Here is a 23,613-nt window from a genome sequence, read left to right as displayed (position 1 = left end):
ATATTTTGGATCCATGATTGGTTGAATCTACGGATATGGAACCTGCAGATACAGAAGGCCAACTGTACTCCCTTCAAATATAACTCTAGTTAGACTGGGAGTCAGGCCTGCAACTCAACAATTACAAGGAAATAAGAAGACTGCTGTGCTGGAGACATGTGGAAACAAGGGGGCGGGCAGAGGAAAAGGAAATGGAATTCTTAGGTCAGCTTGGGGAGGTTGGGGAGGAGTCGTGACAGAGGAAAGACTTGAGCTGACACCTGATGAATAGGTAAGTGCTTGCCAGGCAGAGATGTGAACACATCCTAGATGGACAGAGCAACATGAGCCCAGGTGCTTGTTCATGAAAAGAGGTAGGGTGTATTTCAGTATTGCTGGGGTACAGAGTATACAGACAGGAGGAACTGGCTATGAGCCTGGACAGATAGGGCAGCTAGATCATCAGAGACCTTGTCTACTACTCTACAGAGTGCAGGTCCTAGCTAGTGGGCTAGACGTTCCATCTCTGATTGGCTGTACCAGAAGTATTTGGATCATTCAACAGATATACAGATTCTTGGGCTCACTCAGCTTCCTGAATGAGTCCCCAGGGTGGGCCCTGGTGATCTGTATTTTTAGTAAGTTCCCAAGTTGGCTCATGATATCTGACCTAAGAAAGAATACGGCCTAGAGGACGTATGGCACAGTCACAAAGAACAAAAGGAGTTACCTCCTAAACTTCCCCGACTTCAGTGCCAGGGGTACCCCCATCCCTATGCTCTCTTCTTTGGAGCTCTGGGAGAAGAAATCAAAGGGATCTGAGATGGAGGATGCAGAAGGTACCCTGGTGCCATGTGAACTGACCATAAATGTTGGGCAACCAGGTCAAGAACCTTAATGGCACCAAATGCTGTCTGATCATTTTCAAGTAGTATTTTAAACTCACTTCTCCGTATGGTCAACTGTCCACGACTTTTAAAAAAACACTTTCCCCAGAGAAGCAGAGAACTGTGATATTTGTGAACCGTTACTCCTTGGCTTCCTAAAGAATAGCTCTCAGTAGCTCTAAAAACCCATTTCCATTATGAGTAAAACCTGGTTCCAAAAGAGAGGATGCTAAGGAGAAATCATTTGGCACTCAAGAACGTGCAAGCCTACCTCTGTCAAATGCCATTTTGACATCTTCGATGTGTTCAGTAAACCCGGACACTCTATAAAGCCCTTCTGACTTTAATCCTGTTAAAAAAAGGGACAGACAGATTTTAACTTTAGCTTCCTAAAACATCTAAAAGAGAATCTGATTTCCTATCTACACTGCGTGCTATCAGGAAATGAGCAAATATAGTCAGTGCTCTTATATATTACATACTGTCACGTCAGAACTTGAACTTGTCCATCTCGGTTTCTGTGCAAGTCTGTCTTCATTTGCTTGTGTGGCAGTGGAGACCTCAGCAATCTGGTATTCCTCCTGCCTGGCTTTGCAAAGTGAACCCATGGTCAAGATTCTCATCAACCGTGGTCTGCTACTTCCTTTGTTCATCTGACAGCTGGATGTGATTTCACTGCAGCAAACTGTTTTCCTCGCAGCATCATCTCAATCCATATGCCATACTGCACGTAGCGTGTACTAGGTACCCAGTACAAGTATGCATGTGTGTGGTACATATTACCCTGATTTTACTGGAACTATCCAGATTTTATAGCCTTATATGTTTCATCATAAACATGACAATATGTTATATGTTTAACTACATATGATTGATTTAATTGGTATACCTTCAAATAAATGATCATACAAACGGATGCAGGAAAATAAAATTCTATTGAATGATTCTGGAAACTTGATCGCTGTATATTTAGTCTAAGAAAAAAGATGTGGGTTCTGCTCCTAGATCTCATTGATTTGTTAAGATATTTCCAAAGTATCAGAAGGGATAGAGGACAAGATTTCAGACCTTTTATGTCAAAAACTAGCTGCTATCAAACTGTAGCTACAGCAATAATAAATAAGCAAATAACTAGCTTCTACTGCTGCTGCAGTATACTCTGTCAAACTCCTGATAACTGACATGCATTTCTGCTTTTCATATGTACTATCTGCCATATGTAAGGGCTGACATCGGGTCTGCATCAGAGACAACAAATGCATGGCATACATACTACCCCTCCTCTCTCCTGTGACCAGAGGAGACATTCTTGATTGACCTCAGCTTCTTCTCCTACTGAGCCCCACTCAGTTTCAGAATTCGTCTCAGGACAGTTGTCTAGGATGCCACTACCGATCAAATGAATTGGCCCATAAGATGAGGCCCGGTGTCATCCTGTTCTAGTTGGTGGTGCATGTAAGCACGCTCCAGTCCAGTTGTAACCTGCACGGCAACAGAGGCAAGGACACAGTGGCACAGGGGAGCACAGTGCAGTGGACACTAACACTGCCTTTTGATAGAATAGGCCATGGGGAAGGTCTTACTGAGGAGCTATCTTTAAAGGACATCATGAAGGACAGGCTGGAGTTTGCCAGAGTTAGCAGAGGCTGCCAGCTCCCCGTCCAATACTAGTTCTCCACTTCCTCTGTTGTGATAAAACCCTTGGTTTTTAGAACAACATCCATCGCAGAGGCCATTAACTCCTGGCCAGCGTGAAGAGAGCAGAAGTGATGTGTATAGTGCCTGGGTCATGGACTTGAAGAGAAAGGGTATGCCCTTTTGCTGTTGGCTGGAATGCAGATGAGACGGTGATAACCATCTGGGACCATGCACATGAGGGCAGCACTCAAGGATGACAGAGCAACAGCTGGCAGGGCCTGGGTGCCTGTTCCTGGGCAGCTGCTCCGTGAGCCCTGGGCTGCTGCCGGAGAGAGAGATTTCTAGCTTTTTGAAGACACTATTATTTGGGGTCTCTGTGACAGCATTGAAAGCTATGGGTTAAGTACATTGGTTAGACACACAGATTTGGAGGTGGAGTTAGGGGAGTCGGTCATTCCAAGAAAAAACCAAAAGAAACAACACAGTTGAGTCCTATTATGTTGGGCCCTGTACTAGGTCACTTATATGGATTAACTCATTTTAACCCTCATAACTACCTTAGGAGGTGCAACTGATTCTGTTACTTTAAAGATGAGAAAATAGATATTCAGATGGAGTAAGTAACTTGCCCAAGGTCATACTATAGCTAATATGAGAAGGGGTTGGGAATCTAACTTCAAGTTCATGATCTTTTCACTCTGCCATATCATGCAGAAACAAGTGGCGGTAGAAGCATTTGGAGAACAACAAGAAGTTTGCTATGGGTGGAAGACAGGGTAAGATGTTGGCAGTGGTGGCAGTGAAGCTGGGAATGGCAGCACCACGTGAATTTCTTCCAGCCCATCCTCTGGTTCTGCTCACATGCACAGGCCCCTAATGCCTGTAGCTCCAGTCCCTTTGCTGTGACTTCCGTATAAATTCCTCACTTGTGCTATTCTAGCTCTTGTACTAGACTTGCTTAGTGCTGTGCTCCCCGTGGACACATTAGACACCTGATGTGGTAGTGACTTTGCCCAAATTATTAGTAGTCTCTGATGAGGATCCCTATGGGATGATCCCAGCTTCTTCAGAGAAGCGGAAGTCCTGACTGCCGGCTCTGGAGAGGCTGATGATCTGACCCTTTGGGGTCGCGGAGTCCTCTAAACAGCAGGACCCAGGGCTGCTCTTCCCAGCCACTCATCCAGAGTCAGGGCACCCCCCTCAACTCGTACTCAGCTCAGCCCCTGCATCAACAGCTTCACCAGATTCCAAAGCTCCCATTCAACTCTGACAGACACAGCAGTCAAAAGGCAGGAGGCATTTCTTACAATTTGAGATGAAATGAGCAAGTCTTAAGTTAACAGAATAGCTATCGTTTTCATCCTGTATGGAAGAGGGAATAATTTCCTATCTCTAAAAGCTTTGGGATAACAAGTTACAATACCCTCCTTTGCTTTGTTTTGGAAAGAATGGGATGGTTGGCGAATGCATAAATACCTGTAGAATATATTAAGCCAATTTGGACACAATGATGGATACCAACTATAGCAGGGTAAATACATGGCAACAATGGTAAAAGCCTTTCCAATTATCCAAATTACATCCAACAATCCAGTTCTCCCTAACCAGGCTCTATCCACCATATCACTGAACATTTTGATACTGAAAAGTGGCCGAAGCACAAATAAAGGAAAGATGACTCAAGCATAATATAAAGAATCTCTTCTTTGAAGTGTTTCTATCTTCCTTGCCTTCTCAATTTTCAGTGAATAGATCTTTTCAATTTTTTAACTCTCCTCTTTGAAATAAACAGAACCAATACTAGGAGTGAATTGCTATATGGTAGAAAATATATGTGTTGACCCAAAATTTCTTTACTTATTTAATAGAAGCACTTTCAAAGACTCGATTCAAACCTCACCTCTGCCATAAACCCTTTCTGAACTCTCCTCAGATAAGATTAAAATGTTTCACTCTGTGACTCCGTGGTTTTGTTTTTAATAGTGTTTTGAATATATGTACTCACAGCATTTATTTATTTGCCCCCAACCCCCGATTCTGCACATTATGCTATGAATTTCCTGAAGGTGTGACTTTTATATCCCCAGTGTGTAGCCCGTGATAAATGCTTAGCAAGTGTGTGTTAAGTGCATACATGCATGATTTATGTATGACACAGAAATGGATGTCATTGGTTGGATTTGGCACGTGTGCACGCGCGCACGGGCCCGGGCAGACCATTTCCCCAAGATCAGTACTGGAGAGTCAACTGAACAATTATAAGGAAGTCTCCTTGACAACAGTAAAAATAAAATCACTCTAAGAAGCAGGTGTGCTTTTTCCAAACCTCTTGCTTCAATTTCCCGAATGCACATGTCAACCACCATGGGTCTCTGCGTGTTGTGAGCCTTCACGAGTGTTGTCAGGTCACAGCAGTACACCTTCTTGACCCTCTTGAGATCAGGTTGGCAGTCATTGGGAACATGCTTGGAACACTGTTTGTGTACGTTCAATCCACAGTCTGTAAACAAAGAAGCCACATTACGCTTGCCTGGCCGTTTTGTCAAAGCTCAACACAAATTATATGTTACCAAAAATAAAAATGAGAACACCCGGAGTTTGCTGTATCTCTCTGAAATATCCATCCCACTTAGAGGTGATGCTGTCCACAAGGTGAGTATGAAATCTAGCTTTACTCATGAAACTTATATAATTCCACTTTTCTCAGTAATCCTTCTCTGTGGCTGGACCATAAGAATAGAACATCTCATGGAGATAGTTTTGGTAATTAGCCAGGTTGTTTGTATGCTTTTTTTTTCCCTTTTGGAACTGGAAACTTTGGGTCCATATGAGGGCTTTTGGGTTTGGATTCCCAGAGCAAATTGTGTCTCATAAAGGGCACCTAGGACTTTTGCTAGGTTGTTTCCCTTAAGTTTGTGACACTCCTTTTACGGAAGACATGATGACTGTCTCTGTAGGAATCTCTAATCTTTGGTCTGAGAGACCCATGACCATTGGCATCCTCTTTCGCATTCCTGGAGAGTTGCCCATACTTTCCACTCCTGTCCTCCTTGCTGGGCAGTTTCAGCAGGCCGTTCTCCTTGCCTTATTTTGACACCTGTTGAGCGGAAATACTGTCTAACTGGCCACCGGTGGGAGTACCCGAGAGTTTACAATTTAGAACAATGCCATGTAATGTGATGATAAGACTAATTATTCATAAAGCTCATATCAAGATCCAAAGCTAAAAAGGTGCTTTTAAGTTCAATGTGCACATTAAAAGCCTTATTAGCAGTTGGTATCCACTGATGGAATCTCTCTAATAATAACAAGGCACAGTCTACGTTCTGGAAAATAAAAATTTAATGCTGAAGATGTTCAAAGTTGATTTGGTATCTATTCAAAGTACCTTCTAATACTGATTGTTTTTATAGGTGTAAAGAATAATAATATCAATTTTTTATTTTATATACATATTATACACACACGATAATGAATATTGTAATCAGTTTCTTTAAATAAAAGCACTTAACTACACCAAGGATTTGAGAGGATCTAAACTTTTGCAAAATCATCAGAAAACGATTTTTGTCATTACATGATTTTCATGTCGTGTTTACTGGCTGAGTTCTGTCTATCCCCCTCCAAAGACAAAACCAGTTCTAATTGTCTTAGCTTTATCAACATGAGAAGTTCAGCAAAGCTCAAGTAAACTTCAATAACATTTGATAGATCTATTTAGTGAATACAAAGGTTGGTGAACTGAACTAAATAGAATAGGCTGGTTTTCTTGTTTGGATATAATAGCACCATTATCATGCGGATCAAATAAATTACTATATGTGAAGTCTGAAGTGTGGGAACACTACATGAGAGTTAAATAGAAGAAATAACACATACGGTGATAGAAAATATAAGGATACCTGCCCAGCTATTCTTAAGTTATTTCATTAGTCATTTTTACTCACTGAATTCTTAAAAACTTCATTTAAAACAATTTTTTTAGAAATGTGGTAAAATACACGTAACATTCACCGTTTTAGCCATTTAAGTGTATAGTTTAGTGGCATTAGGTTCCTTCCCACTGTGTGCGGCCACCACCACCCATCTCCAAAGCTTTTTGCATCTTTCAAAGCTGAAACTTTGTACCCATAAAACAGTAACTCCCTGGACCCTCTTCCCCTCGGCCCCTGGCAACCACATTCTGCCTTCTGCGTCTATGAATGTGACTACTTTAGATGCCTCATAGAAGTGGAATCATACAGTATTTGTCCTTTTGTGACGGGCTTATTTCACTTAGCATAATGTCCTTAAGGTTCATTCATATTGTAGCCCATGACAGAATTTCCTGAAGAACATTCCATTTAAAGGCTGAATAATATTCCATTTTATGTATATACCACATTTTGTTTATCCATTCATCCACTGATGGATACTTGGGTTGTTTCTACCTTTTGGCTGTTGTGAACAATGTTGCTATCAACGTGGGTGTACAAAGGTCTGTTCCTTTCAGTTCTTTTGGGTATATACCCAGAAGTGGACTTGCTGGATTATAGCATAATTCTATTTTTAATTACTTTATAAACTTCATTTTAAGGTCTGAAATGACAGTGTTTTTATGTAGAGTTAAATACTGATATTTTATTAAAATGAAGATGTTTTCTAACAAGTATAAAAATACTCAGTTTTTGCAAACGAATACAATTCTATGTGCTATAAATAAAGTCTAGTTAATTTAAAAAATATTTAAATTATGTAAAATATGGAGAGTTGAGAGGTAATGATGGATATTCCAAACATTTAATGATCAGTTTTCAGTTCTCCTGCTGCTCAGAGGAAGTATGAGGTTAAACAGTGGCCATTGGAGAATAGTAACATAGCCTTAGAATTATGTTTTATTTAAAAAAAAAACAAACACAGAAAAAAAAACCCCAAAAAACCCAAACTCTCTTATCCCAGAGCAAGTTGCTGTTCACAGCTAATCTGAATCCCAGAGTTTTGTTCTCATAATATTGACTTTGGACCAGTTTCCTGCTGAAATTGGATAGTAGAAGCAATTAGGGATATTTTTGGTAGGTATAATCTGAACAGGTTGAACTAATGACCACTGAGTAATTCAAATATTCCACCACTTTTCTCAGTGGTTGAACTGTGAGATACTTTGTAACTTTTGTGGTAATCAGAGGTATCTAGATCATTTCTGGAGAGTCTGCCTCCAAACCTACATTTACTGCTTGCCTCATGGATCTGGGATGGGGGCAGCCAGACGAATTGACATACACGAGCACTCCTGGACCCGTCCAGGTATCACCATAGGTGATTGCTGTATCTATATACTAGAAGCTGAAATAGCCCTTTCCAGGCAGAGAAAGGATTTAAGGTCCCATGATCCTGTGAACCAAAATGGGCAGTATGGGGAAACAGATCATCATTTTTAATTTTTATTTTTTAAATTTTTATTGAAGTATAGTTGATTTACAGTGTTGTGTTAGTTTCAGGTATACAGCAAAGTGATCAGTTATGTATCTATCTTTTTCAGATTCTTTTCCCATATAGGTTATTATAAAATATTGAGTTCTCTGTGCTATACAGTAGGTCCTTCTTGTTTATCTATTTTACATATAGTAGTGTTTATATGTTGCTCCCAAATTCCTAATTTATCTCCCCTGCCACCTTTCCCCTTTGGTGAACGTAAGTTTGTTTTCTGTGTCTGTGAGTCTGTTTCTTTTTGTAAATAAGTTCATTTGTAGGAAACAGATCATCTTAATGTAGTGTCATTAGCTTATTTTAAAAGCTTCGTAAGAATTATTTTTTAAAATCACACCCTAGCAAGAAAGAAATCAGTCATGCTGTCAGTGGAAACCCGGTCAATGTATCACAGGAGGCTATCCTTGCTTCCGGCCGGAACTGTTCGCCAGAAAAAGCATGGCATGATGAAGTAGGAAGCCTGGTTACACATTAATTTGGCCATTCTTTGCTGTTTTGTTAGATGTATCTTAATAAGATGTGCTGTGTGCTCTTAGCAATGGGTGTGTGTGTCTAGTTCTAGGTGGAAAAACACCTAGGGTTTCAAAGTACTTTGAAAATATGTGATATCAAATCAATGTGTGTATTTTCACTGCTAATCTGATGGCAGAAAAATACTGGGCATGATGGGCTCTGGAGCCAAATCCATGTTCCACCACCTACTATGTGGCCAGGGGCAATTAAAGATTATCATTAAGGCTCAGTTTCTTCATCTATTTAATGGGGAGAATAACTGCATCTCCCCGAAGGTTCACTGGTGAGGCTAAATGGCATGATAAATAGAAGATGGGAAATTAATGTAACTTTTCTATCTATGCAATTCCATTGGAATTGATTTAGTTTTTTCTTTTAAGGACAGCTACCTAGTTTGGATGGCAGGTAGGTGCCTAAGAAAATACACTCCCCTGGATTTTTTTCTTTTCTTGTATAAACAGAGATAATCCTTTTCATTCTAGCAAACACCTAGAGGAGTTTCTCCATTAAGCACAGAGATGCCTTGAATCTTCCAGAAAGCTAGACTTCTGAGCTAATCTGGGCCTATTTCCCCACTCTGGAGAGATGCCCTCCAGCTCATCATTGCGGCACTTGATGTAAATGGAAAAGGGGAAGGAAAGCTCCGTGCCTACCTGAGCATCGGACTCCTTGGGCAATAAGCCCCCACATGAAGTTGGCACAGTATTCACACCAGTGCGGGCCTCGGAACGTGTGGACCTGTGAGCCAAGACGAAGAAAAGTGTTAGAGAAGTCAGTCACCTGGAGGCAGGTGGCCTTGGACATGAAACGAATAGACACCAAGGAACAAAGGCCTGAGTGGGAGTGAGCATCCCTCACTGGGCGTTTTCTTTCCAGTGGGGATGAGTTGCGAACAGACCTGGAAAAAACAGAGATGTGCTTTGATTTCTGAAAATCCTCCACTGAGCCTCCACGCCCCACACCAGAGCCAGAAAGGAATGTGGAGAAACAGTAAGAGGACAGGGCCATGCCATCAGCTAAGGAATGAGACTCTCCCTACCCCAAACAAGGCACTGTATGGAAAAACCCAAGAGAGTCTGAGCTGGTTGCTATAACCTGCATTTAGCTCAGCAAGTTCTGGAAGGCAGACCTCAGTTACTGTGGCCTTTTGACCAAAGCTGCCCTATCTATAGAATATCCAGGTAGGTATAAATAAGACATGACTATGGGAAAATTAGAAGGTTCCAAGGCTTTAAGCCACTTTCAGAAGAGGCATTTAAAAAGTGAGGGAGTTCGGGCTTCCCTGGTGGTGCAGTGGTTGAGAGTCCGCCTGCCAATGCAGGGGACAAGGGTTCGTGCCCCGGTCCGGGAAGATCCCACATGCCGCGGAGCGGCTTGGCCCGTGCACCATGGCCGCTGAGCCTGAGCGTCTGGAGCCTGTGCTCCGCAACGGGAGAGGCCACAACAGTGAGAGGCCCGCACACCGTAAAAAAAAAAAGTGAGGGAGTTGGCTGAAAATGAAGGCTACCAATAGGGTCTATAGAATTGCCTTCCCCAGAGAGGTGTCTGCATTCAGTAGGCCCCGGTGTGACCTCTGGGTGTGTGTAGGTTGAAAGTCCCTTCTGATTGGCCAAGGTGCCAGTCTCATTGGTTGGTGGCCAAGTCAGTTGTTAAATATTTTGAACATCATGAAGTAAGGATGGTCTTATCTCTCATTATTCAGGTACAGGTCCACCTGTGACAGGACCATGTATTAAGTCATGATTTAAAACAAAAATAAAACAAAACAAAAATACATGTTCCCAGGCACCAATGAGCTGCAAGAAGCAGAGCTAGGGGAATCCTTGAAAGCAAATGTGGTTGAAGTAAGCCAGAAACCATCACAGGCAGTCTATTTGGGGGCATATCAATCTATGTGAAGAGGTCTTGAATTTTTACAAAATTAAAATATTATGAGACTGTGTGGCTCCTATAAGGACCTTCAAAGTTTTAAACCTCCATTAACAAATAAAAGACATGCAGACAATATTATTTTTTTAAGAGACTGGGAGGCCTGTACAGGCCTGTATAGTCAGGATGACAACTACGGTCACAATTTGGGAAGATGTTCATCAGAGCTCTACTTAAGAAAAAATGGCATCACTTTGAGATCTTTATTTATATATACTAGTAATTGGGTATACATAAAGTGACAAATGAAACAAGCTTGGTTCCCTCCTAATGGCACTCACAGATTTGTCAAGGCAGAGAAAGTAGTCAATCAACCCATCAAAAAGAGCAACTTCTGACCACGGTTTCTGTGCAATAAAACTCAGTTATAATAGTCTTTTGGTATTTCAGTTTGTCACATGCAAACTGCCCCCCTTATACTATTTCTCCTTTGAAAAATGATCGGGGGGGAGAAGAAAACCTCTCAGAATTATTTTTACTAAAATGGAGAATCGTGCTGCAAGGAAATGACACTAAGATATGACAAAGCACCCCTTGCTGGAATGCAGAGAATCCATCCGAGGGAGCATTTGAATTCTCCCAGAGCCAAAATGCCATGATTCATTGAAAGGCCCATTCGCATTAAATGTGGTACTAAAAGAATTCCTCAGTAAAATGTCCTACTGAAAGCTGAACATTTTACAAATTCAGCAATCAAAGGTTTCTTAATATTTTACTAGAAGTGTTCTAAAGGGACTGCTGGTTAATCATGGCAACAAAGTTGATTGCTAATATACCGTTGAAACTGCAAGGTCGATAAAATAATATGTAAATAATATATCTCAAAAAAAAAAAAAAAAGAGAAAAGGTGCGGAAAGGGCTATAAAAGAATAAATGAGGGCTTCCCTGGTGGCGCAGTGGTTGAGAGTCCGCCTGCCGATGCAGGGGACGTGGGTTCGTGCCGCAGTCCGGGAAGATCCCACATGCCGCGGAGCGGCTGGGCCCGTGAGACATGGCCGCTGAGCCTGCGCGTCCGGAGCCTGTGCTCCGCAACGGGAGAGGCCACAACAGTGAGAGGCCCGCGTACCGCAAAAAAAAAAAAAAAGAAAAAAATGAGGCTGTTACTAGAGAGATTTAAGAAAGGCCCCTGTGTTATCCATGAGGGTCGAGAAGTCATCTTTTGAAAGGTGACCTCAAGCTGCTTGAAAGACGAGAAGGAGCCAGTCTGGTGGGGGCATTGAGGCGTGCATTTCAGGCAGAAGGAATCTACGGAGGTCCTGCAGGAGCAAAAGAGCTTGGTGTGACTGAGGGACTAGAAGGCCAGGGTGGCCAGAACACCAGAGTGAGGGGGAGAGAAATTGGGATGAGGTTGAAGGTAGGACAGGGCCTTGAAGGCTTTATTAATGAGTGTGGATTTGGTTGTAATCTAGGTCCAATAGGAAGTTCTTGAAGGACTTCAAGTAGGAAGATGATTTTTTAAAAAAGATGTTCTGACCGCTGTGTTGAAAATGGAAGCGAGAGTGTTAATAGCAGAAAAGATTCAGGAACCGGGTAGTGGTCTCTAGTTGGGAAATGATAGAGGCCATGACCAGGATGTTGGAGGAAGAGATAGAAAGTGAATGGATTTGAGTTCTCTTTTGAAGATTATGTGTTAAGAAAAGCTAAATGAGCCTCAAACCTGATGAATCAAAAATAATTTAGACCTATACAGATTAGAGTGAAAGTGCAGAATACCAAAGAGACAAGCAAAATCCTGAAAAAACAGGTTACCTGCGAGAGGACAGCAATTAGGATGAAAACAGACTTCTCCTCAGCAAAAAAGAGACAAGTAGATTACAGATTTCATCAAAGTGCTCAGAGAAAATTACTGCCAACCTAACTTCTATACACAGCTAATTACCATTCAAAAGCAAGGGTGAAATAAAGATATTTTCAGACAAATGCCAAGAGTTTCCACTCACAGGTCCTCACTCAAAGATACACTTAGGGATAATATAGTTCTGTAAGAAGCACATTGAACCTAGTGGGAAAGGACAGGATTCAAGAAGCCAGGGTGAGCAAGAAAACTGGGAAACACAGGCCAATCTAATCAAGCCTGTTTATGAAACAATAACAAGATGACTAATTTCAGAGGACTGAAAAACAGGATGAAAAAAAGGATATGGAAGATTCAAACAGTAAAACAAAGAAACAAAAAAGATTATTGTAGAATATAATGAAATAGAAAAATAAAAGAAAAAGGATTAAAAAAACTAACAGGTGATTTTTAAAAAGATTTATAGGATAGGCAAACCTTGGGCAATTGATCAAGAAAAAAGGCACGAACAATAAAAGAGAGGACATGAATGCAGATGCAATAATGATATAAAACAAAAACCTCGAGAATGCTAACTTTCTACCCACAAAATTAAAAGTTATATGAAATGGATGATTTTCTTAAAGAATATAAATTATCAAAATGACTCAAAATAATATAGAAAACCTAAATTCAGTTATACCCATTAAATAATTAAATCTGCAGTAAAACATCTACCCTCAAATAGTCATTGATCCCAAATGATCTTATTAGGTTTAATCGAATTTTTAAAGAACAATCTCTAGCCAATACAGACTACTGCAGAGCAGAGAGGAAAAAAAAGAAAAGCTCCACAATTCACTTAATGAAGGTAATGTAATCTTGATTCAAAAACCATACAAGAATGGTACATAAAAGTAAAATTATACATCAATTTCAATTATGAACATAAATATAAAAATCGTACTGAGTGTAGCATTATATTTAAATGTCATGACCGAGGAGGGTTTATTTCCGGGATTTAAGGTAGTTGACATATTACTAGAATTCATAACAATAATAAAACAAGAGAGAGAAACCACATAATCATTTTAAAAATTAGAATACCAACAGTTAATAAAATTCAACACCTGTTCATAGTAATAGCTATTAGCATACTAGAAATAGAGGGAACTCTCGTAAAAATGGTTGATTAAAGATATCTATGATACACATATAATAAACATCACATTTAAAGATAAAATATTAGAATAATTTCCTTTAGAGTCAGCAGAAAGAAAAGGCTGACTGCTGTAAGTGCTTCTCTTGGGCATTATCCTTCAGAGTTTTAGCCAGCATAATAAAACAAGACAAAGAAATACATCATATATGGTCGGAAGAAAGAACAAGCCCATCAAGTTTACTTAATATAAGAGCAATAAGAAGAAATCAGTAGCATCGTTATACATCAGCAATAACTCATTTTGTTAAATCATAAAAATTAAAGACTTAATTCATAGCCTCAGCAATAATCTAATTATAAAATAATTAAGTAAGGAGATATTCTATATTCATAAGTAAGGAGATATTCTATATTCATGTATGGCAACGTTCGATACTGTAAATATATCAATTATCCTCCAAATGAACCTTTAAATTCAATGCAATTTCAAGCAAAGTCTCCATGGTGCTTTTCACAAAACCTGACAAGATGGCCCTACAATCTATATGGAAGAATAGAGCAGAAAGAAATAGCGACGATAATTTTGAATAAGTAGAAGAACATAAGAAAACACATCCAACTATATATCAAGACTTATATAGTTTAAAAAAAAAAAGTAAAACACCATGCAGGATGGACAAACAGACCAGTGGTACACAGTGGAAAGATCAGAAACCAAATCACACATATATGGATACTTGGTATATCTCAGAAATGGCATTACAAATTGGTGGGGGAAGGATGTCAGAGAGGGCAACTATTTCCTAGTTCATCCACCCATTCACCCACTCATTATTCGCTCATTTATTCAATACTTACATGCTGATTGCCTACTTTTAACCTGGCACTATACTAGTCCTTGGATAACAAAGTCAAAATAGATCAGGGGAGCAAAACCTTCCTGCACTCAAGGATCTCATCTACAAGAATAAACAGGCAACATAAATAATTATCCTATGGTAGGATACTGGAGAGAATAATAAATTCTTCCTGAGAAGGCTGGGGAAAGAGGTATTTGAACTGGGTTTTTGAAGGATGGATAGGAGTTCACTAGACTGGGAAAGATTAGGCTGATGGGGAGCTGATGATGTTGACCTGGAGAGGCAGATACTCGGGGAGAACATTCCAAGAAGAGGAAACAGCACAACCAAAGGCCAGTGAAGGTGGGTTTGGCTTTTTAAAGGCATTCTTTTCGTGTAGGTCATGCAAGAAAAAAAAAAAAAAAAGGAGTGGCAAAATTCTTATCTGGAACATCTCCAATGGATGAAGAAATCACATGGGAAATAACATGCCTTGGGGTAAAAATAAAAATGCAATATTTAGGAATTAGGAGAGTAGCTACAGTGTTTACCATACATTGACAAAATGGAAACTGGTCTACCGGATGCTTCAGGAAATACAGGATACGCTAATAACAGATTTTCTAAAATTTCACTTCTTGCCATATTTTTAAAAATAATTAAGCATACCAAGATTGCATTTAATGCTTATTAGCCCTGCTCATATTTACCAACAACCTTTCCCATCAGTGTTTCCCCACTGCCTTCCATCTCATTTCTTCAGCCAAACAAATGCAGGCAGACATTTCTGAATAGCAAATAGCTCCACTTATTGTCCCCACAAATACACATTCCCCAGAAATATAGCAAAATGGGGACACAAGGGAATGTAAAGTTAGTTAAACATGATTTTAGGTCCACTGCCTAATTTCCGCTTTGTGATGCGATGTTTATTTTCATGGCTGATATATCGTTCAATTTTCTTTTGGGTTCACAAGGACAATCTCTAGACAGGAGGCTATATGTAAATGCTGAGGGTATACTCTCTGGATCCATTTTATTTCGGATTGAGTTATTATGTTTACTCTCCCAATGAAATGCCCCATATCTTGAAAAGTCACTGATCAGTTTTTTCCATTCTCTGAAGTTTATTGATTTTCAAGAGTATCTTTTCAGAAAAAAGAACATTTTGCAAACTTTAGGGCAGTAACTAAAATACCCCAGACAGGAAGAAAATACCCCAGACAGGAAGAATGTCTGTCCAAGACTATTATCCTGGGCCTGGTCTGCCTGGAATTCAAAAACCACACCAAACAGAAAAAGATGATATTACAGGAGATAAAGTCTGTTTGACAAATAGCCCAGGAATAGCCACTTAGGAAAAACAAGAGCAAGAAGAGTTGTCAAGAAAAATCTCAGGCGTTTAGCAAGTATCCCCCAACTTGACTTTCTAAGTGAGCAGGATGTTATTTGTCTCACATCTGCTGAATCTGGAAAGCAGTATTCTCTGGTGGTTTCATAACAAATATGTTTTGATGGGTCAGTGTAGACACCGCCCAAGTGTATAATCAGCTCAGCCCAAGTTCTAGACCATAAGAAACAGAAAGTGCTATTTATGATGTGCTACAGTTGAGAAATTTTGCTTTTCCTTATCAGTGTAAATCAGCGTTTCTCAACCTTGGCACTATTGACATTTTGGGCTGGATAAGTCCTTGCGCATTGTAGGACAGTTATAACGCATTATCACTGGCCTTTACCCACTAGATGCCAGTAGCAACCCCTCAACTGGAACAACCACAAATGTCTCCAGATATTGCCCAATATGCTCTTGGGGACAAAGTAACCTTGATAGAGAGTCACGGGTATAGACTAAAACCACATCACCTCAGTTTGTCGTTTTTATTACTCCTAATAAAATGAGAACTTTATTCTTTTACTTTGATATGAAAAGGACACTGGATCAAAGGCAATTTTTTCTTAGCTGCTTTCTATGCAGAGAAGAAGGGGCTGGAGATGGCTAAAGTCATTTTCAGCTACAAGTCTCTGGGTTTGGGGCTCATCTAGTCTAGCTTTTGCCCAGTTACCTGGGCGGCTGGAGGACAGGTGGCTTGTCCACGGTCACCCAGATGGTCAGCAGCACTTGGCCTCCTGATCTCAGCCAAGGGTTTTTCCTATAATCGACTGCGTTTCCCATCATCATGTGACATTGAACTTGTGTGAGAAATTAGGTTAAACTTTGGACTTTTCCCTCTTGCAAGATCAGGTGAAATACTGGCCTTGAAGTGAACCTTTTCAGATGTAGGGAAATAGCCAAGGGGAATCACTGGGCCTGTGACTGAAGACTCTGGGTTTTCCTGTGAGGGCTAGCAGACGCCGTGGGACAGCCGGGTTTCTCCACCGTGGCACCACTGACCCCTCCCCCACCCCTCCACCAGATGCATCTATTCAGCAGCTGTTCTAGTACATTTAAAACAGGATTTCATTTCTAAAACACTGACTGCCACAAAGCGTTTTGGGAGTCTCCCCATTGCATATAATGAGATATCCTTATGCTGGCTGACTTCCTCTCAGGTTGATGAGGGCATCAGCACCAACATCCTTTGACACTTCCCCGCTCAAAGACCGCCAGGGCCCCCACTGTCAACTGCAAGTTTTCTCAACCTTGGTACTATTGACATTGGGGCCGATAACTCTTTGTGGTGGGGACTGTCCTGGGCCTTGTAGGATGTTTTGCAGCATCCCTGGCCTCTGCTAGATGCCAGTCATGAGAATGAGAAATGTCTCCATTGCCAAATGTCCCCTGCGGAGCAAAACTGCTCTGGTTGAGAACCACCTAGCAGGGGAAGAGCTCACATTCTTTTTTTTATTTTTATTTTTTTGCGGTACGCAGGCCTCTCACTGTTGTGGCCCCTCCTGCTGCGGAGCACAGGCTCCGGACGCGCAGGCTCAGCAGCCATGGCTCACGGGCCCAGCCGCTCCGCGGCATGTGGGATCTTCCCGGACCGGGGCACGAACCCGCGTCCCCTGCATTGGCAGGCGGACTCTCAACCACTGCGCCACCAGGGAAGCCCAAGAGCTCACATTCTTATGTCACCACCATCTTTCTTGTACCTGGCAGTGCCTGGCACATAATTGGCCCTCAGTCTGTATTTGCTGAATAAAAAAAAGAATGTCTAAATAGTTAGCTCTTCTTAGAACTTATACCCAACTAATACGTACAGTGATCACTGGTGGTTTTTTTTCTCTCCACAAAACACAAAAGGAGTATTTCTCTAGACTTAAAAAGCCAGAATCAGCCATTTAGTCATTTAGAATAGTCCCTTGGAATGAAATGTTCTTTGGCATAAAAAAAACTCAACATAAAATTAGTAACAACTGAGCATTTTATATGGGCCAGACTTGTTAGTAAATGATTTACATTTGTGGAACACCTTGGCCAAGCCACTTGCCTGGTGTGTGGCCTAAGCAAGGAGTCTCTGTTGGGTTAGCTGTCAAAGCCTGTTTTCTTTCTACCAGGCTCTGCTGGTTTGTAAAGGATTTACAATGACAGTGTCCCAGTATTTACATAAAAACATGCCAAGGAGGGATAAGATAAGCTTTAGGTCAGACCCTGGCAGACAGAGAAGGTACTCACCTATGTGAGAGCCTTGTCCAAAACTTGTTTCCTCACTTGGCCAAAATCCCTGCCATGAATGAAATTCCATTGCAGAAAGGCATTGTGCCGCTTGTCTCAAGAGGACTCATTTAAAACACGACTACTAGATTAATTTAGCTGTCATTTTCATGAACAAGCCCTTTTTAAAATAAGCACGTACTATCTGTGGAGTAATAGTAAATCTTGGTGAATCAAAGAAGAAAGGGTTTTCGTGCAACCTACCAGGCTGCTTTGTCAGGAAACAGGTGATAGCTCAAATTAACCCTCATGTGTAGCCAATTTGTAGAATGTAAAGCCTCCAGATGACATGGAGAAGGAGAAGCTAAGATCTAGAAACTAGGGCTGGCAGGTCTCAGCAGGGTGGTTCCATGGAGTAACTCGGCAGATAGGAGCAATGGAAGGGGGGCAGGAGAACCAATCCAGGCGAAGAGGGTGGAGAGTTTGCCAGACACAAACCTCATTTACCTCCCAGGTTTGCTGAGGGCTAGTCCTAGCTCCAAAATGGCACAACAGCAATGGGTACACTTTGTAAAAGATGGAACTAAAAGAATAGAGACTCTAACTTGAGTCTGACTAACAGATGACAAGACTAACTCGTGCTGCAGAATGCCCAGGCTCTCAGATACTAATATTAATAATAACATCGAGGCTCAGAGTAGCTTCATGACCTCCTTCAAGCAGAACCCAGTGGAAAGAGTTGGACTTTGATGTGAAACTTTAAGTGGAATTCTTCAAAACAAGGTGGAAAGGATTACAGCTGACATCTCCAGGCTATCTAGCTGGGAGTTACAATTCACACATAACCTGGGTACCATCCATCCTCCAGACATCCTATAGCCCCATCCATGTATTTACGGGGAGGGGGTGACCTCCATGGCCAGAGTTATCTGAGCATAGTAGACACCTGGTCTGAGTCAGGCTATTCCGATTCTCTCTCTAGAAATTTAGAATTGGGATTTTGTGGCTGGTCTTCGTAATATGTAAACCAGGGAGTTACCATCAGCCATATCCTGCAGACCATATGGACTAAGATATTTTTGTGCAGGGAGAGAACAATGAGAGTAGAAAGCAATGAAATGATGGGAAGGGAGGGAGAGAATGGAAGAGAGGGAGGGAGGGAGTAGAGAAGGAGACAGTGGGTCCAGGTGTACCCCCAGCTCCTGCTTCCTCCCTGCCTGAGTTCTGAGCAGTCCCTTGGGGGCTCTATGAGGCCTGCCTATTATTTCACTTAAGATGGTTTCCAAGGGTTCTATTATTTGAAAATAAGGGGTTTCTAATAACTATAACGGGGGAGCCAAGCTACAGTAGATAAAAATGACTCATCTTCATGGCACTTTGAGAGCAGAAGCCTTATTTTCTTCATAAAGCCCAGTATTTCCAAGCCTATTTATTCCAGTCTCACTCTGAGTCCCTCATTTTATATTCAAGGCGATGAAGTTAGCCTTTCCTTGAATTGTTCCTTCCGGACTTGCTTCCGCCAAAACAGCCTTTTCTGATTATTAAACAAAAGAAACAAAATAAAACTCACAACCATTTCTGAAGTGATTTCTGCCTGTGCCAAAAGGCAGGTGCAAAATCCAACCACCCTTTTCCCCAGGCACACGGAAGCGGGACCAGGACAGGCAGGGACCCCTGCATGCCCGTGAGAATGCAGGGTGGGCAAGATATCGGGGGTGAAGTACTGGCACAATTTTATGAGGCCAACAAAGATGAGGAAAAGCAAGGGGTTTGCACGTGGGAAGCAAACATGGCTTGTTGCAAAGCAAATGACCACCAGATTGATAAGAATGCAGAAACTGATGATAGGCATAGAAGCCGTCAAGGAGCCACAAAACCCAAACTGGGAGGTCGTGGTGCTGCCACACCCTGCCACACACCCTCAGCCTCCCGGACTTCTTGTCCTGGCCCCCAGAATCTTAGGGGTGGGAGGTGCTGCACGAGCACGCACGTACACACAGTGTACTGCAGGAAAAGGATTCCGCTGGTGCAGCCTCGTCTATGGAGAGTGGGGGACGTAAAAGGGCAAGTTGGCAACCGTTTAACTTAAGCCCAGTCAAGGCCACTTTTGAGAGTCACCACACAGGAAGCTGGGACAATAGGAGTAAACCGGGCACGTGTCTCCCCCGCTTGCCTGCATATAAGATACCGGGTAGCACTGTTGGTGACCCTGGCAAGGACTGCTACCCACCACCTGGAAGGACTGGAGCACAACAAGCCCCAAATGAGGGCAAACTGTGGGACGGGGAGTGAGGAGGGCAAGTGCAAGCTTAGGTAGGCAGGGTCAGAAGATACCTGCTACACATCCTGTCAACATATTCACTGACAGTCGGCTCTGGGCCAGGCCCTGATTGAGACACTGGGATTTCTGCAGGAAGTACAACAGACAAAAGTCTCTATCTCCACCCCTTTTCCCCCACCCAGCAGGGTCTTTCTTTCTGATAAGGAGAAGGCAAACACATAAATACATGTGTACAATGTCAGCTGGTGATCAATGCTATGGATGAAAGTAAAGCTGGCAGAGGGCTGGGAAAGGGATGGATGGGGATAGAAGAGGATTGAAGGGAAGATGGACAGGGGAGGCCTGGGGGAGGGCTGGGGGAGGGATTGGTGGGATGGGGAACACAGGTGAGGTCGGGATCGGGTGGTCTGCTCTTTAACGTTTAGAACTTTCTGGACCTTTGCTCTCCGTGCATATTGCATATAGGGAGAGAAGAGCGCCCCTGAAGTAACTGGGTGGAGGGAGAGAATTCAGGAAAAGGAGTGAGTGATGTACACACACATGCAGATTGGGAAGGCTGAGCGCGTGAGTGGGCTAAGCACACAAAGTGCCAATGGGTCAGCAGGCTGTGGCCACCCGCCCCGCCCCAGCTGACTCTCCAGATGTGCAGTGAGCAACTCTCTCTCCTGGATGGTATCTTCCCTGTACCCTGTTCACCCTTGGCTCATTTCTAATTCCAAGTTCTGACTCATGTCCTTTGCACTGCCTGGAATGTTCTTTCATTTTTTAATTACATCATGCTGAGAAGAAGAAAGAGATGATAGAAAAAAGGACAGGAAGAAGTGAAGGTAGAAAATAAGAAATACAGAGACAGAGAAAGCTAAACATCAAAACTCAAGAAAAATGAGAGACACGAAAAGATGAACAATAAAGTAATAATAGTAGCCAAACTTACTGGGTGCCAGTGACCTTGAGTGATTTACATGTATTCTTTAAACCTTACAGCACTCCCATTTTACAGGTGAGGAAACTGATGCTCAGAGAACTAAGGTCCTTGCCAAAGAGCACTTTGTGGCCAGGAGTACCAAGCTGGCCACAGCTACCTCATCACTGTGCTAAGTGGGGAAGGAAGGACAGTTATCCAGACTGATGGGGCTGCAGGGTTCTCGAGGGTTTCAGAGCTCAGCCATAAGGTGTTCTTAGGGCAGATCCTCTAAAAAGAGAGCTAGTCTACCTACGGGAGAGTGCCTCTTTCAGTCCCATGGATAAACAGAGATGCGGACATAAAACACGTTCAATAACAAAACGGCTTTTCTATATATCAAACAGTTTTCATTCTAGAGAGGAGTCTGCTAATGTCATCATTCCTTCAACAACTACTCTTAGTTCCTAGTATGTACAAGTAATCCTGAGAATTTAGGATTTAAATCAGCAACAATCGCATTTGTATACAGTGTTGAAAAGTATATAATTACTGCATGAAATGAGGCGCAACTTTAATTTGCTTCCGAAACCTTTTGTTTCCAGAGCTGAATTTCAGCTTTTCCTAGACACGCTTTGTTTGGAAAGCAAGGGCAGTAGATATGCCCTCAGGAGCAGTGACAGGAAGCCTTCTCAAAGAGCACAGCGGGAGGGGTTCCAACCTGTACTGTGTCAGGAGTTTCCATTCATTGCTCTTTTTTAAAATTGTAAGTATTGGATTTTTTTTTAATTTGAAGTATAGTTGATTTACAAAGATGTGTTAGTTTCAGGTGTACAGCAAAGTGATTCGGTTATATTTTATATATATATGTATATATATATATGTATGTATTCTTTTTCAGATCCTTTTCATTATAGGTTATCTATTCATTGCTTGTGATGAAGCTCCTGGGGAGAGTGAGGAGAGGGCTTTTTACCCGGGGAATAGTCCTGACTGGGGCAGAAAATCCTGTTCTGAAGTGAGGCATCAAGATCTGCTAGCAGATTTGACTCTCTGGTAGGAGGCCTCTAGGCGAGAGCGCAGACAGAGCCTTGCAAGGCTCATTTCTTGATAAGCATGAAAATGTGATTATTTGTTCTTTTTAAACACTTTCTCTATGCCAGACACATAATACCCTCCAATAATAACCCAAATTACAAATCAAGAAAGTTTCAGAACAAAGCCTACTAGAAGTTAATATAAATAAAAACTTACTGCAAATTTAAGATATAAAACAGATTCCAAGCAGATGTCAGGGGACTTTGATAAGACCTTTCTTTCTTCTGTTAGGTCAGTGGCATGTTACTAAAACCCCACTGCTCTATTTATAGCAGGGACCTGCTTTTAGAATGTTCTTCTACAGACCATGCAGAGTTCCCACTTAAAGTTGGTTGCGGGGTGAGGAGAGGGCTGAATGAGGCGGGGATGGGGAAAGGAGTGACAGAAAGAGCCATCCCTCCTCCTGCCTCAGCCACTCATTCTTAAGGACAGTGGCACGAGCAGTACCATTGAAAGCCACAGTCAACTGACACAGCGACTCAAGGGTCTGTTATGTCTCAAAGATGTCTATTTAAAACACGGAAGAGAAACGCTCCTGTCTGGCTTGTCTATTCCCCTCTAACGACCTGTCTGTTCTCTGCCTTTTCTTCTTTTAATAGCAGTAAGTTAGAAGAGATATTGTTAATAGAGATAGTTAATAGATACTGACTTTTAAAGCAAACGTTTAAAAAGCTGTTGGTGTTTTTTAGTGATAAATAATTAATGTAGCTCATGTCAGCAACAGAACTATTTAAGAAAATAAGATTCAACTAACTTTTTGTTTTAAATGTCTTTATGTCCCATGCAGACATCTAAGATTTAAAAAGACTGAAATTAGTTTTGAAACTCAGTCAACTAAATACACTTGGGTATTTTTCACACAAACTCAGACGAGTATCTACAGAGAGAAGCTAGCCCATGTAAACACATAACTGCGCAGGGCACAATTCCAATGGTATCTCAAAGCCAAAAGAATCAGAATTTTCGAGAGGAAGGAAAAAAATTTGCAAGGCCAAGATCCATCCTACCATTCATGGTAGTGCATCTATAGGATGCAAAAAGTCAGGGATTTCTGCCAGAAGTCAGAAAAATACTTTCTTAAGGCAAAAAAAAAAAAAAAAAAAAATAGGGTAAAGAGAGGAAAGAGAAAAAAACATAAATTAGACCCGTCTCTACTCAGTGATGCCCCAAATTAGACCTGTCACTATTCAGTGATGAGAGAAATAGCGAAAGCCTTGGCATGGATGAGGACCTATCTAATGCAATTCTTCACCCTCATGCTAAATATGGAGAGCTGAATAAATTCCATGCCTCAGGTCAATTATAGCATGCAAATGCCTGAGCTGCTTGCTTTCTAAAAACAGAAGCAGGGCAAACAGACCAAACTAACACAAATGTATATTTAATAGACACACATCTGTCCGTAGGAAGGATAGGAAAGCAACAGAAAAAACTAGGTCTCCCTGGTCACTTCTGACAAAGGGTTATCTAGTTCCAGTTGTTACTCGGGCTACTGGCCCTAAGGGAAACGAGTTTTTAAAAGAGAATACAATTTACATTTAGCTGCCCCTGTCT

At 41.6% G+C, this 23,613-nt stretch overlaps 1 protein-coding gene across 1 annotated transcript in view; it reads right to left on the bottom strand.

Moving 5' to 3' along the window:
- Positions 1–23,613, bottom strand: part of CHN2 (chimerin 2) — a 335,941-nt gene that overhangs the window by 17,502 nt on the left and 294,826 nt on the right. Inside the window, exons 8-10 of the mRNA XM_029232904.1 lie at positions 9,137–9,221; positions 4,831–5,004; positions 1,138–1,215 (exon numbers count right to left, since the gene is read on the bottom strand). Of these exons, the coding sequence (XP_029088737.1) occupies positions 1,138–1,215; positions 4,831–5,004; positions 9,137–9,221 (337 nt within the window). The remainder of the gene's footprint in view (positions 1–1,137; positions 1,216–4,830; positions 5,005–9,136; positions 9,222–23,613) is intronic.

The sequence above is a fragment of the Monodon monoceros genome, unplaced genomic scaffold, assembly GCF_005190385.1.
Source record: "Monodon monoceros isolate NGI ecotype Baffin Bay Population unplaced genomic scaffold, NGI_Narwhal_1 Super_Scaffold_2, whole genome shotgun sequence".
Lineage (NCBI taxonomy): Eukaryota > Metazoa > Chordata > Mammalia > Artiodactyla > Monodontidae > Monodon > Monodon monoceros.
Note: the sequence above shows the minus strand (reverse complement) of the source record. Positions and strands in the feature narration are given on the sequence as shown.